The 16,774-nt window shown below is 41.9% G+C and overlaps 1 protein-coding gene across 6 annotated transcripts in view; it reads right to left on the bottom strand.

Annotated features, from left to right (window-relative positions):
* The window catches only part of LOC102460994 (TLE family member 4, transcriptional corepressor), a 133,769-nt gene that overhangs the window by 13,411 nt on the left and 103,584 nt on the right, over positions 1 to 16,774 (bottom strand). For all 6 annotated transcript variants that reach the window (XM_075931744.2, XM_075931745.2, XM_075931746.2 and 3 more), the window contains 3 exons: positions 3,060 to 3,179; positions 2,463 to 2,516; positions 1,699 to 1,851 (listed from right to left, as the gene is read on the bottom strand). In XM_075931744.2, coding sequence (XP_075787859.2) covers positions 1,699 to 1,851; positions 2,463 to 2,516; positions 3,060 to 3,179 — 327 coding nt within the window. The remainder of the gene's footprint in view (positions 1 to 1,698; positions 1,852 to 2,462; positions 2,517 to 3,059; positions 3,180 to 16,774) is intronic.

The following is a 16,774-nucleotide window of genomic DNA, read 5'->3' as shown; positions in this document are numbered from 1 at the left end:
CCAGATGCTAATGAGCCCACCCACTGGGGTTCCCCATATGGCTGCAGGGTGAGTGCCTGTGGACAGCCGGGTGTCCTGCTGGAGCCAAGGCCACAGTGAGGCACTGGGGCAGCCTCATGGTGGCTCCGGTTCCTGCACTGGCGGCCACTATGCGGCCCAGCTGGTGGGGCCAATAATGGGCAGCTGCAGGGCTCGGCCGGGGCCAAGTGCCGCATGGAGCCTGACTCAGCAGGGGCCCTGTTGCCATGGCAGCCGGGCTCCATGTGGCTCTCGGCCCTGACTCAGAGCTGCAGCAGAGCTCAGCAGGGGCCCGGCTGCTGCGGCCCTCACCTGGGTGGGTCCAAGCACCACGTGGAGCTCAGTTGCCACAGTGCTCAGCAGGGGTTCAGCATGCTGCAGGCTCCACGCAGCCCTCCCCACATGGAAGAAAGCACTCTGTGCTCAGCTGGCAGGCAGCAGGTGGGGGGGAGGGAGAACGGGCAGGCACAGGCAGCCCTGGGGGGGGGGGGTTAAGAGAAGGGGGGCTGACACTGAGGGGCACTGACATCCAGGATGGGAAGCTGGCACTAGGGGACTCTGGGGATGAAGCTAGTAGTGAGGAAGCTAGGGGGCAGGGCTGACGCTGAGGACAGGGCAAATATTGGGGACTGGCAGCGGGGTGATCTGGCAGAGGGGGGACTGGGTACACTGGAGCTCTGGAAACAGAAGGATGCAACTGAGGAATTTGGGACAGGGGACTCTGGGGTCAGTGGATGGCACTGCGGGGGTAGAGGAGATAGGGACTCTAGGGGTTAGGGCTGGTACTGGAGTCCGTGGGGGTTGGGGCTTTTTATATTGGGGACCGTCAAATCCATTCACAAACTTTTGGCTGACCGGCAACATTTTATTTGCATAGATGCATATTCATAATGAACATGCAAATTTTTTTTAAATAAAATGTTGCTGGCCTGCCAAAAGCTTGTGAATGAGTTTGCCAGTCCCCAGTATAAAAAAAAAAATTTGGGAGCCACTGGAGTAAGCAATCTGGTACAGGCACTACTGTGGTATGCCTGTTTGGTGGACAAACAACAACTTCTGCATGTAAACCTACGACTCCAGCACCTTTCCTGAGTACTACAGTCACCACAGAACTGCTTTAAATAATGATGTGAGAAGTAGAAAGGTACAGATATGCAGGAAGAGTTACAGTGCAGGTCAGGAACGTGATAAACAATGGTCAACGAAAGACGAGACCTTCTCACACACTCCCAAGTAACCCTTTCTTGCATTGTGATTTGTGATGCAAGTCAAGGAGGACTCTCATAAATGACAGACAGAAAATGAAAATTATGACAGTTGTATATAGCCTCGTCATCCAAACAAAGCTACCAATCAAATCATATCCAAGCTGAAAGTACTATAAAAACCACAGTACAAAAAATATATATAATCAAGGAACTTAGGTATGCTCTTTTTTTTTATCATCCTCCGAATGACATATTTCTCTCCTCCCTCACGTGAAAAGTTACCACAACTCAGACACATCCATCATCTATTTACATTGATAGTTTAATAAACCCTTCTCATTCCTTTATATGCAGCCTCAAGTTGTATTATGTCCCATAGTGATTTACAGATCCCATTAGATATGCAAATATGATCTGGTGGACATGCACATTTGTGTCCTGCTATAGGTCAAGAGTGCTCAAAACCACTTACAAGGCTAAGTTCTTTGGATTTTGAGGAAGGAGTACTGCTAGAAGATGCAATAGAGGCTGGGCTAATTGGTGCATCTTTCTTAAGGAGTCGGGTCTTGTCCAAGCCATTCTCTCTTGGAGAATGTGCTGGGCTCCCTCGAGGGGAAGAAGGATCCTATAAAAGAATAACATGGGTTAGTGTAACATGCTCCTACCTACTCAAAACACCCATCTATAGTAATTCAGGCTTTTGGGGAAGACCTCTAAATAAAACATTTAGCATTACTGGACGGACTTCATAATTCATTTGGTTTGTGTGATTTAAAAATATATATGTATAACAAACAAATACAATAAATACTTAACGTTGTATATTGTTAATCATATAAATATAATGATAATGCCTAGTACAAAGTCATTAAGAATTACATTCTTCATGTCACAGATGGGGAAACTGAGGCATCTAAAAGGCTAATTGCCTTGTTCAAGGTCAGTGGCACAGCAAGAACACAACACATACAGTACACTATACCATAGCAATGCCCTATCTGCTTTAAAATGTGCAAGGTATGATTGCATTTTTTAATTATATAAAACAGCAGAGAGAAGCTCTTCTGAAGAAGTGCTGCTGTTATAAATAATATTTTAGAACCAAGACAATAAAAAGATGGGGCTGGATTTCTTTAGAAATTACAAGCCACTTTGTGGAGGAATACATCTGACCTACACTGAAACTTAAAATGCACTCTATTATTGTAAGGCACAGGAAGCAGTGTTAACACATACCTCATTTGAAACATCGACCACCAAGTTATCGTCACTCTTTTCACCATCACTGTCCTGCAATGACAAGTCAAAATTCTTAAAAATAAATATCCACAGGTCTGTGGTCTCTTAAAAAAGAATAAAATATCTAGCACCATAAAGCATCACATAACTGTTCAATATTTCCTATTTCTTTGGTCCTATTTAAGTTGATAAAGTTCTTACATTATGTAGAAGTGCTTTACATCTCATTAATCCCATTTTACAGAAGGGTAAAGGAGGCAAAGAGAGATGAAGTGACTTACCCAAGGTTACACAGAAGAAGACCAGATAGAAACCAAGTCTTCTGAATCCCAGACAACATGATGCATTGCATTTCACATGTTCTGTAATTTTAAAGGGCCAGATAGTGCTACAACTCGCATTCATGCTCAGGACCAGTTACTATTTATCCATGGGTTGTTGTTGTTGTTTTTTTTTTTTTATTAAACATGATGGCTGTGTCTACATTGGCACCCTTTTACGGAAAAGGGTGCCAATGTAGACACAGCCGATGTGTTTGACACAACTACAAAAACCATTTAGATTAGCAATACATCATGCAAATGTTTTACTCACATAACGAGTTGCTATTTCTTTCTCTTCCGTTTTCTGCTTTTTGCTTTCTGAAGAGTAATCTGTTGAGTTCCTATGCTTCTCTGCTGTTCTGAAACTAGCTGATGGAGACACAGAAGAGCTCTGAAATTAGAAGGGAGAAGGGGAAATGTGACACATGTACACAGTCTCATTCTGATTGCTCTCAACAGATAGACAACCAGAGGGTGATGGGGGAGGTGGTTTTGAGGCCTGGATAACACTTAGGGATTTAATCAATGATCATTAACTAATAAGATTCATATTGACACTCTGCATAAAATCATTGGCAGAAACTGCTGTATAAATGATAACTTACTGCAGCACCAAATAGTTGAGGCCCAGAATGACAGAGATCTGGGGATGTTTACAAATATACAGAGGGTTACCATGAAAAATGAGGAAGGAAAATAATGGGTCCAGATCAACCCTCAGAAAATAGATGAGAGTTTGATTAGGAAACAATGCCAAAGCTATACTGGCTTTGACGATTTTACCTATAGCTCCAACCAACCTACAGCAGTGGTTTTGATCAGAAGGGTCAAAGCTCAGAAACACAGAACAACAAAGAAACTATTGCTAGGTTTAAAAGTGACACTGTCTCAAAGGAAATGGGGTAGTTGTTTGAGGAATCCAGGCAGAGACAAAGGCTGGGGGCATCTGAAGAAGGAAAACCTGCCTAGAATACTTCTAGGGGATGTTTAGCCTTTATATAAGATATCTGCAGTTTTGCTGTAGCTGTGTTGTGCCATGATATAAGACGGGCAAAGTAGGTAAGGTAATATTTTTATGGGACCCACTTATCTTATTACCTCACCTACTTTGTCTCTCTTTACAGAAAATGGACAAAATGTGTAGACTGTTTTAAAATCTTCTCTCTCTGCTTTGTTCCTGTTAAAAACACACATTTCTTTTGTTTTCAGAAGGCTATTTTGTCACTATATGCCACTGGTTCTCAACATTTTGTACTGGTGACACAACAAACCTCTGAGAGAGTGAGAGCCACCCTATAAATGTTTTTTAAAAAACACTTTTTAGTATATTTACCACCCTTAATAAATGCTGGAGGCAAAGCGGAGTTTGAGATGGAGGGTGACCGCTCACATCTCCCCAGGTAATAACCTCGAAACCCCCTGGGGTTCCGGCCCCCAATTTGAGAACTCCTGCTATATATCATTGGCCACAGACCCCTGAAGGAAAGAACTGCAAGTGCCCATATTTATCTGGTTCTACAGGTGTTCTGTAGTGCAGGGTCTGGTCAAAGACTGGGGAGGAATTTCAAATTTCTCCTCAGATACATAAAGGTATAAGGCACAACTGTTGACGGGGGTACACTCAGAGACCAGAAAGAGGACACAAAGGTTCAGTCAGACCTGTTGCTGTGAGTCACCTACTAGAACATTACATTTTACATTTAAGGGAAGGGAGGTAGGGTGGAAAAGGAAAACCATTAACTCTCCAGTGATGCATTAACTTCCTATAACTCTTAACTCTATTCTGCTGATATAGGCAGGAAAAAAAAACCCTCAAGAGTATTGCCAACATTTAGTGGAGACAGACTATATTTTGATATACATAAGAACATTAGAACGGCCATACTGGGTCAGACCAAAGATCCATATAACCTAGTATCTTGTCTTTTGACAGTGGCCAATGCCAGATGCTCCAGAAGGAATGAATAGAAGAGGAGATCCATCCCCTGTTGCCCAGCTTCTGACACACGGAGACTAGGGACATCGTACCTGCCCATCCTGGCCAACAGCCACTGATGGACCTAACCTCCATGAATTTAACTCGTTCTTTTTTGAACCCTATTAAAGCCCCGATCTTCACAATATCCCCTGTCAAGGAGTTCCACAGGTTGACAGAGTTGTGTAAAGAAATACGTCCTTTTGTTTGTTTTTAACTTGTTACCTATTAATTTTGTTTGGTGGCCCCTAGTTCTTCTGTTATGGAACAATTAAATAACTATTCCTTATTTACTTTCTCCACACCAATCATGATTTTATAGGCCTTTATTGTATCCCTTTTTAGACTTCTCTTTTCAAAACTAAAGTACCAGTCTTATTAATCTCGCCTCATGACAATCATCCCTTTCCTGAACTTTTTCCGACGTCAAGATATCTTTTTTGCAATAAGGCAACCACACCTGCACACAGTATTCAAAATGTAGGACAACCATAGATTTATATTGAGGCAATAAGATATTATTGGTCTTATTCTCTACTCCTTTTAAAAAATGATTCCTAACATTCTGTTTGCTTTCTTGACTGCTGCTTTGCACTGAGTGGATGTTTTCAGAGAACTAACCAGAATGACACCAAGATCTCTCTTTCGAGTGGTAACAACTAAATTAGTCATCATAATTTTATACGTATAGATATACGAACAAGAATGTAAATGACGCAGCCTGGCTGATTCATTTTTAACAGGCTTGATCCTGCCAAGTGTTAAGCACTCTGGCTTTGATGCTGAAAAGCACTAAAGCACATGGTTAACTAACTCCCTAGGGTTTTCTGGAATCAGAACTGATAGATAGAGCCCTGAGCAAATACAAAATTGCTGTCTGCATTTGTATCCACAAAAATTAGTTGCAGATATCTGCACTGACACCCACAGATGTGAATACTAGAGATGCAATAGTGAAGTCGATTAACCGATAAGCAAAAGTTTCTCAGTTAATTCTATAGACTACACGCACCCCCCACGCCACCAGGCCAGGAAATTTTTTGTAGGCTGCCCAGCAGGCTAGCTAAGTCTTGGCTTGTGCCGGGTCCAGGACCTACCCTTGCTGCAGCTCTGCATTTATAGTGTACAGGCAGACCAGGGAGACGGGGAGCAAAGCCACGGAGCACGCCCGCAGCGGGACAGCTCAAGCGCGCCTGGGCTGTCCTGCTGCGGGCATGCTCCAAGGCTTTGTTCCCCGTCTCCCTGGTCTGACCAGCAGACCAGGGAGATGGGGAGCAAAGCCTCGGAGCACGCCAGCAGTGGGACAGCCGCGGCGCGCCTTCACTGTCCCGCTGCCCGCGTGCTCTGCGGCTTTGCTCCGCGTCTCCCAGGTCAGCAGACCAGAGAGACGGAGCAAAGCCGTGGAGGACTTGGGCGGTCCCGCCACCCCCGTCTCCCTGCTCTGCTGGGGGTGGGTGCAGCTAGTGCTCTCCCTCCCCCCCTCCCCCCAGCAGACCAGGCTTTTCTTGCCTACCCCTGGGGTAGAGCAGCACCCCAGCTGCTCTGCCCCAGGCGTCCCCAAGTCAGCCGCTGCTGAAACTGACCAGCGGCTGACTACAGGAAGCCCGAGGCAAAGTTGCTCTGCCCCAGGCTTCCTGGAATCAGCCGCTGATCAGTTTCAGCAGCAGCTGACTTGGGGACGCCTGGGTTTCTTAAGTTGAATCTGTATGTAAGTCGGAACTGGCGTCCAGATTCAGCGGCAGTTGAAACTGATCAATTTCAGCAGCGGCTGATGCCAGTTCCGACTTACATACAGATTCAACTTAAGAACAAACCTACAGTCCTTATCTTGTACGTAACCCGGGGACTGCCTGTATTCGGAGTAGGGTTACCAGATGGTTTCAAAATAAATAAATAAATAAATAAATAAATACTGGACACAATTGATCTCAGATGGGGAGGGGGACTGGCCAGGAGGGGAGTAGGGGAGAGGCGAGAGGGGAGAGAACTGGCCGGTGGGAAGCAGGGCTGACCAGGAGGAGGTTGGGGGGAGTGGGGCTGGCCAGGATAGATCGGGGGGAGGAGAACCAGCTGGTGGGGAGTGGGGCTGTCCCGGACACATGCAGATCCTGGGGTGCTGCCCGTCCCAGTCCAGCCCCGAGGATTGCATTCCGCCTTGGCCCTGCCCCCACTCCCTACTGTGTAGTTGCGTGCTGCTTGGCTGGAAGACATGCTCATGCAGTGTGAGCATGTCTACCAGCCAAACAGCACGCAACTACGTACCGATACTCATGATAATAACAAAACTTACTTAGAAAATACCAGACATTTATATGTCCGGTATTTTCTCAATTTGTTTCCGGACAGAAAGCTCAAATACCAGACTGTCCGGTTCAAAACCAGACACCTAGCAACCCTAATTAGGAGCCAGGTGGGCAGGCAGCCTGGCTCGGTTCTGGCTTGTGCTGGGTCCAGGAGCTCAGACCTGCCCCTTCCTCCCCCCATGCACAGGGGCTGCTGCTACTCCACGCTGAGTCCTCTGTATCAGAAGCAGCAGCGTGAGGCGACAGGCAGCCAGACTGTGAGAAGAACCGTTTTAAAACTGGCTCCCCTCATGGACTACCACCCCATGAAGGCAGCAGAGTGAAGTGGTAGGGGGTCCTCAGGGCTGGGGGCAGAGTACACTGGCTGCCACCCCATCCCTGCAGAACTATAGAATAGTCAAGTAACCGATAAGAATTCATAAGCATAATCAATTATTCAATTAACCGATATTTAACATCCCTAGTGGATACCCTTGGATATAAAGTGAGTATCTGCAGAGTTGCAGCACTCTATTGATAGGAATGATGAGAAAAATAAATGTTTCTGTTGTACCATCATTTGATGACTATTTGTCCACCTATTTTATCTAAAAATAAACAAAAACAAATACACAAACCATATTTGATCTATTCTTTCGGCATTTCCCCTCCTTTGTACTGTATCCAGTTTTTATTTAATTTTGGATCATGTCCCAGATGGTATATTAATTTTTAAGGGTCGCCCTCTGAAAATCAGACATTTATTTTAATACTGACACAAAAATAGAATTCAAGCCCAGAAACAAATTTATATTTAAAAGAGTTTTTTTCCCTTATTGCTGATTTTTTCTTCAGTTCATTTATTAGACCATTAAACTTGTGGTAAGGCTCAAAGAATAGCTAGCCATAGAACATACCTGTGCATGTTCTGCTCAGACTGCAGAATGCTTTCTGTATGCCTGAACACTGAAGCCTATCTTAAGCTTATTTCCCTACTATTTCCAAACATTTCTGACAAAGATGCATCTCTGCTAGAGGTAGCAATGGTTGGAGCACTGATATAATCAAGATACGGGCAATCATTGGGATGATAAGCTTCATTATGTCAACCATTGTAAGAGCATCTATGCTAGGTTTTCTGAAGTTGTCTCAACAGAAGCAATGAAAAGGAATAACAATTTTAGAACTATAACAGTAGAGAATTTTTAGCTAAAAAGTCCAATGTAGACATTGTCAAAAAGATGCAAGTCTTATTCCCATCTTTAATTAAAATTCCCCATATTGGAGTTGGCCAAATTTTCTGTTAGAACAGTTTCCTGATGAAAAATGAAAAATTGAAATTTTTCCATTTGAAAATCTGTTATGAAATATTTCATTTCAGGTTGGTCTGACCCAAATGCGAAAATATGTTTTTGAACTAGCCCAAAACATTTAGTTTCAAATCCGTTTAATACAACATTAAACTGCATTCTCCCAATTAGTGCATTGCCTTATGGGAACTATACTGTGGACCCCTGTACTCTTCTTTCCATCAGGGTCCCTACAACACTATTTCCCATAATACAATGTGGTGATCCCTGACCAACCTCTCAGCAGTGCATCTCAGGAGTCACATGACTGTGTGCATCATGAAATATGTAGTCCAACCAGAGAGTTAACTTTTAGAAGGGAGAACAGGTCATCAGACTGCTGAACTAAGCTCCTATATATAGGCCAATGCATTGCAAAAGAAAATACAGTTTATTTTTAAATTGACTGAAAACGACATTTTTTGGTACATATAAACAAACCAAAATGAAACATTTTGATTTTAGGAATGTCAAAACGTTTCATTTCATTTGAAAATGTCAAAACATAATATGATGAAATTTCTCACTTTAAATTTTTCGTAATTTCTGTTGCATACAAAGTTCTGAAATTTTGACATTTTGTTTCTATCTGAGATTTTTAAAAAATCCAACATTGTAATGTTAGCATTTCTCCTGGGATGTAATTTACATTTTGTTCAGCTGTACCCTATACTCTTCAAGAAGAGTTTTTTGAGTGTACGAGTAAAGCAGCATCAGGATAAACATATGCCCAGAGTAGCTTTTAATGCATTCTGACACCACTGGTACTTCTCATACTTCAATATTCTTAAAACACTGTGGCTCTGATTCGTGACAGCACTTAAGCATGTGATAACAGCGCCCTACTCAAGAAAGCACTTGCGCAAATGCTGAAATCCCACTGACTTCAATGAGAGTTTAAGCTATGCTAAACGTTAAGCATATGCTTTAAAAAAAAAAAAAAAAAAAAAAAAAAGAAAGAAATGCCTTTTTGAATTGAAGCCTTCCCTACCAAATTATTTATAGACTTGATTGAAATTTTTTGATTTTTTTAGGGGGTGCTGGCAAAAATTTCCCCTCTATTTTTCACAGGTTCTGGTTATTTACACATTCACGATATTGGAAAAAAATATAAATTTGAAAAGCTAGCATAGATCATAATCACTGGTGCATTTTGAAATATTAAAGGGAACATTTCGTGAGCACCATCAGTGAGTAGGGTCTACACAGATCAAATCAAATGCAACATGTTAATAAACATTAGAAATCACCCCCCCCCCCCGCGTGCATTACTCCACTGTGTAGGCAAACTCTTAGGGTACGTCTACTCTAGGAGGTTTTGTCCACCAAAAATATGCTAATGAGGGACTCATTTGCTTGAGTTGCAATCTCATTTGCATATTTTCTGCCTATCCGTTTTTGTGCTGGGGTTTTTGTGCAAAAAGAAGCAGTGTGGATGTTTTCTTTCTGAGCAAAAACCCCTTTCTCCACAAGATCGGTAAACCGTTTTTGGGGCATAAGGATCTTGTGGAAAAAGTTTTTTTTGCACAAAAAGAAAACGTCCATGCTGCTTGTTTTTGCGCAAAAACGGATCGGCAGAAAATATGCAAAAGAGATCACGACTCATGCAGATGAGTCTCTCATTAGCATCTTTTTTGCTGAGAAAACTCATAGTGTAGATGTAACCTTAGTATTATCTACTGTTGAGGATTCCCTTTGCAATATAAGCCGTAAGAGTACTCCCTTACATTCATATTCACATAAATCACAAGCTGCAATTAGAATTACATCTAAAGAATCAGAGTAAACTGCTGTACTTATTTAAATAGAAATATTTATTTTCATAAATTAGAAGCCACATGGTTTCATTTTTCTCAATATAGTTAACCTTGGTACTGCAGATATCATTTTAATCTTTGATTTTGCTGCTCAATAAAACTATAATTTAGAGTGCCCTATTAGAATGATAAAGTAGTTAATTATCACCAGCACTTAAAAGATGATCACCATATTGGGCACTGGGCCAATGCATACTGTTTAATGGCATAATTGCTTTAAGTCCAATCAGTACTTGGTACTAAAGTGGAAAAATCCTAGGCAGCCCCATACAATGTAACTCTTTTGGCTGGTGATACACAGAGAAGCACTGTTACAGGCTGGGGACTGACTGCCTAAGCAGCAGTTTGCCAGAAAAAGACCTCAGGATTACAATGGATGAGAAGCTGGATATGGGTCAACAGTGTGCCCTTGTAGCCAAGAAGGTTAACATCATATTAGGGTGCACTAGTAAGAGCATTGCCAACAGATCTAGAGAAGTGATTATCCCCTTTTATTCAGCACTGGTAAGGCCACATCTGGAGTACTGTGTCCAATTCTGGGCCTCCCATTACAGAAAGGATGTGGACACATAGAAAGTCCAGCGAGGGCAACAAAAATGATTAGGGGGCTGGAGAACATGACTTAGTCAGGAGGAGAGACTGAGGGATTTGGGCTTATTTAGTCTACAGAAGAGTGGAAGGGGATTTGATAGCAGCCTTTAACTACCTGAAGGGGGGTTTCAAAGAGGATGGAAGGAGGCTGTTCTCAGCTGTGGCAGATGACAGAACGAGGAACAATGGTCTCAAGTTGCAGTTGGAGAGGTTTAGATTGGATATTAGGAAAAACTATTTCACTAGGAGGGTGGGGAAGCACTGGAATGGGTTACCTATGGAGGTGGTGGAATCTCCATCCCTATAGGTTTTTACATGCTGGCTTGACGAAGCCCTGGCTGGAATGATTTAGTTGGGATTGATCCTGTTTTTATTAGGAGGTTGGGCTCAACTTCCTAAGGTTTCATTCAACCATATGATGATTCTAAGATATAAGCAATAGTGTTGACAGACAAACTTTTATTGGAGCTATGCTGGCACAGGGTTTACAGCAGGGCTACTCAACTTTGGAAGCTCCGGGAGCCACGATGATACTCATAGCACGTGCCGATGGCCGCAACTTAAGTGTGGTTGCATGCACATGCAAAAATATGCAAATACCTTCTTTCACACTGACGGGCATGAATACAAAAATTAAGGAAAGACTACACAACACGCAGGCCCCATTTAAGTCAGTTCTGCTGATATTAATAAAATGCACTATTTACCTGATTTCCACTCATACGTCAGCACTTTTAATGAGAAATGACAGTCCAGAAATTTAACTACTAAAACGCATTTCAACAGAAGACTACTATTGACTACTTTTGTGTTTTAGCTCCCACCCACGGGCCGCAAACAAACAGGCTGTGGGCCGCATGTGGCCTGCGGGCCACGTGTTGAGTAGCCTCGGTCTACAGTATTGACATAAACTTACTTCTTAAAACTGCCACGAACATTTCCTAGCCACGGTGCAAAGAGTTTTGTCTTTCCTTTACACCATAAAAAGAGAAGGAAAATGAGAAAAAAAAATGAATATTTTACTTTTCTTTCAACCCCAAACAAAAATCCTGTAATTTGCCTGTGTGATTGGATGTGTATAATTTTGCACAGTTTTTTTAAGGCCATTTAGCTGGTCCAGCTTTGGATGTTGAGCAGAAGATCAGGAGCATGAGGTTATTACAAGGTAAGGTTTCAATTATGTTCTTGGGCGTAAGCATGTAGCTTGACACTTTTTAGAAGAGAAAATGAAGAAAAAGTTCCCAACTGAAACTAAGAGAGATCAGGGGGATTAGGTAGGCAGAATGCAATTCAACAACTGGGATACGCTGGGACTAATATACTTCTGCAGAAAAGAGTAATTGGATCTTTAGTTACAACAAGCTGTGAGGACCTGGGCTAGATCTGAACTGACAATCTAGAGATTTAAAAAAAAAAAAAAAAAAAAAAAAAAAAGATTCTGAGCTGCACAGTTCACTTACCCCCGTCCCTCTAAACCTTCATTTTAATTCCTGCCCTACAGGTTTTGGAGAGGAATGAAGATTTGGCTTTGTGCCAGTGGCCGGGAAGATGACAAGGCTAGCCTTCACGAGTGAGATGCAAGAAATTGCAGCCTAACTCTGGTCTCCTGCATGGAGCCTCTGTACAGATTTTTTAACAGTCAAATCTTGTCTCTCCATTACAAACTGTATCGCTATATAAAAAACTGCAATACTGCAAAAACTCTGTGACTGGTGTTGACAGACCTAAAATTGCCCCTTATACAAAACAGCACAAATGCAATGGGCCTGTTCAGCCAAATGAATGACAACTATATAGATGCGGTTGTGTATCAGATCTCTACAAATGACACTGGCATCTGCACTAGCCTCTTCCCAGAGTCTACACCTAGGGATCCTGTGGGAGATCCCATGACAAGCAGGCTGCATACAAAAAACCCTCCATCAAAAGCAGAGGTTAGCTGTCAGACTTCGCTCTGTTTTTCGATTAAAATATCAATGCTCTTCTAACAGCTTCCTTCAAAAGAAGATGGAACAAGATTGCCGCTTAGAGATATTAAGCGATTCAGCATTATGTCTTGGCAGGCTGTAACTTAATGGGCCAGAATCCTCCTTCTAACAACTATTAAAATTTATAGATAAATTTCACACTGCAGTTTTCTTCAATAAACTCTTAATCTACTAGAAAACCAAGCGTTTTCCCACTAAGCAGTTTTGAGTTTGTTCACATCTAATAGAATCATAGAATCATAGGACTGGAAGGGACCTCGAGAGGTCATCGAGTCCAGCCCCCCGCCCTCAAGGCAGGACCAAGCTCCGTCTACACCATCCCTGACAGATATCTATCTAACCTGTTCTTAAATATCTCCAGAGAGGGAGATTCCACCACCTCCCTTGGCAATTTATTCCAATATTTGACCACCCTGACAGTTAGGGATTTTTTCCTAATGTCCAATCTAAACCTCCCCTGCTGCACTTTAAGCCCATTACTCCTTGTCCTGTCCTCAGAAACCAAGAGGAACAAATTTTCTCCTTCCTCCTTGTGACACCCTTTTAGATATTTGAAAACCGCTATCATGTCCCCCCCTTAATCTTCTTTTTTCCAAACTAAACAAGCCCAGTTCATGAAGCCTGGCTTCATAGGTCATGTTCTCTAATAATTGAACAAGATATAGGGAAATACTGTTTTTGGTGATAGTGGCTGTTTAAATTTAAGGTACTGTACTTGTATTTTCTGTTTGTGCAGAAAAGGTTCATTTCTAGTAAATACATGCAAAATGGTGACCCAGCTCTACTGAACAGATATGAGAACAGCAAGGCTCAGCACCCTGACACATGCATTTAGTTCATTTAAGAAACATTAGGTCTGTAGAACCATTAGCACAAGACTAAAACACTAAACGCTGTGTTTCCCATTATGTTTTGTACAGTGTTGAGCAACACTACCAATAAATGAGACCAACACTCTCCAGGAATTTTATGAGGTGGCATATTCCCTCTCTGATATACAGTGCCAGTCACAGAGAAATGTCGGTGCCAGATACAGCCTCAAATATCTTTCCTGACCATGCACAAATTAATTGATAATAAAGAATACTATATAAACCTCTCATAAAGCCATAAATATCACATCAGCAGCAGTGCAAACATCAATGTGCTGCCAACTTGTAATAATTAATCTTTCAAATTACTTGAAAAACCCCAAGAATTACTATAACCTTTTAAACCTCAACTTCTACTGAAAATTACTTACATTACCATAAATGGCTCACATTGCAACAAGGAAGAAAAACAATATAATAAGCTCAAGTACAAGGGCTATCCAATCTTTCTCAAGCCCCATGGTTTGGATAGTTATCAGCTAGCTCTCATGAATGGCTAACCTTAATTGGACAAAAATTAAGTGATGATTAAATGAAACCAGTATTACAAATAATAACTAGAAAGGATAGGACAAAAAAAATCCTACACAATAAAGCTGGTAACTCTTGAAGCATTTGTGATATGACCATTATGTAGTGTTTTCTAATAACACGAACAAAATTATGCATTTTAAGTGAAATAATTAAAACAATTCCTCACAAAGTGGGAATTATGAGATAATTGACCATCCTGAAGTAAGCCAAGGATGTGCATTACTAAGGTCAATTATGATATAATTATCTGAATGACATTATTTCTGTTAGAAAGTCTGTTCAAAGTATAAGAGAAATAATAAAAATGGATATAAACTCATTGCAGAAAAATGATCTCAGAGGAGCTCTAGTTCACTGAGTGAGGTTCACACTTAGGGCAGTGAAATACAAAAGTCAATGTTAGGATTCAGAATCACTCCAGTGTTTGGTTTCGTTCTTTTAATTCCTTAAGAGAGAGATGATATCACGAACCTGGAGCAATTGAAGAATTGCAACTCATGCACAAGTCTGAGTTAAGAATGTCCAGAACCTCACTTGGCTGGTTACTGACGTGGGCCCAAAGATGAACCAGCTTCCAGTCTACTTTAAGGAGACCAAGTGCAGTATAACGCTGCACTTGTTCTAACCTTGTGCCAGACAGAATGGATTAACAGTCACAAGACTATTCTTTCTGCCTGAAAACTTCGTAGCTAAGCCTTTGAGCTCTTGGGCTTACACCCTTCTGAGAAGTCCCAAGACCAAATATTCTAATGCCCCTTCTTGACAACGAGAGGGATAAAAAACAGAATTGTCCAACATTGCCATTCACCTATTTTGTGTGTGCGGGAGAGGGGAGATGATCTATTTTTAGCACACTAGCTTGATCAGAGTTAAGATGGGTACATCTCCTATAATTAGAATTTACACTTCTCAGCACTAGAATAGACATATCCAAAGATGCCTCACTTTACCCAGACTGCAGTGTCACATTCATCTCCCTTCCATGGCCTCCTGCCCCAGCTATTAGCACAAAACCAAAACAATGTCAAGGAAAGAAGGAAAGAAATAGTGAATCAAACAGGGAGAAAAACAGCCAATGATAAAGATGCATAGGAAGAAACACCAAGATACAGCAGAAAAAGGAAAATAAAATTGAGGAAGATGAAGAAAAAAAAAAAAGAATAGTAAGTTACCTGATTATTAAGAGAAATGTCATTAAAATGTTAAAAATTTCCCATATGATATAGCTGATGAGTGATTCACAAAATTCTACCATAATTCCTTTCATTTTACCAAAATGTGTACATCTTCTCTCTTACGCATGTGCAAACACTCATTCAGTAAACCGAGAGCAGTGGTTTTGAATACCATGTAGCATGTTTGCAGCTACCAGTCTCATTGCCAAAGTAATCAATAGCTCAGTCTGAATTCCCACCATATCCCCAAATGGCCTAAATTAGCAAAAATTCCAACTTTTTTCAACTTATGGCATTCCTTGCTCAGGCACCTGAGAGGTAGCATTACACTTTGTTCTCTTTATCGAAGACAAATGCTTCGGGCCAGGCTCTGGACTATCAAGATAATCCCTCTAGATTACTTGCCTTTCTCTCTCCCTTTCAGAGCTCACATTTTGATCTCTAAGTTTATTTCTCCAGTGATCCTACTCAGGCTTGGGCTACACTACAAAGTTAGGTCGACATAAGCTTGCACATGCATGCACTTAATTTTGTCTCCTACCTATGTAAATGTCCCATTACAGTGACACAGTAACACCACTTCTGAAGGGCGTTGAGCTATGGTTGATGTGCTAAGGGTGATTTAGTATGGATATAGACATTGAGTTACTTACATTGATCCTAACAGTCCTCCGAACTGTCCCACAATGCCCTATACTTGCCGATCTAGTCTCAATTGTCAACTTTACTGCTCAGGGCTCATAGGGCGTATCTAGACTACGCCGAACGGTTGAAAGAGGATATGCAAATTCCATGGGAGTTTGCATATCTTCTTCTAATTGTGCTTTCGAAAGTGAAAGTAATTAAGACGTGGCTTTTTTCGGCAAGCTGCCCCATTCACTGAAAAGCCATTCTTCCTTAAAAAAGGAAGTTTATGCGGCTTTTCGACAAGGAGGGGGGATTTGACAAAAAAGCCACGCCTTAATTACTTTCACTTTTGAAAGCTCCGCTTTCCTCATTCGACCGTTTGGTGTAGTCTAGATACGCCCCTAGAGAACAAGCCAACTACACATTCCAGTTTGCACTGCACAGGCAATCCTACAAGGAAGTACTCCAGCTTGGAGTAGACCGGAAATATTGGATCTCCTAGGCTTGTAAGAAGAGGCTGAGCAAGCACAGCTATGGACAAGCCATAGATACATTGACATTTACAAGCAGATTACACAGGAGATATAAGAGAAGGGGTACCATAGGGACCAATAGCAGTGCAACATGAAAGCAAAGGAACTGTGTCAGGCATACCAGAAGGCCAAGGAGGCCAACGTTTGACCTGGTGATGAGTTGCTGACATTGTGCTTTTACAAAAAGCTGCAAGCCATGCATGGCAGAGACCCCATCACCAACCTGTAAACCACTATGAAGAC

The sequence above is a fragment of the Pelodiscus sinensis genome, chromosome 6 (assembly GCF_052426305.1).
Source record: "Pelodiscus sinensis isolate ZL-2025 chromosome 6, ASM5242630v1, whole genome shotgun sequence".
In the NCBI taxonomy this organism is placed as follows: Eukaryota; Metazoa; Chordata; order Testudines; family Trionychidae; genus Pelodiscus; species Pelodiscus sinensis.
This window is presented reverse-complemented; position numbering and strand designations above follow the sequence as displayed.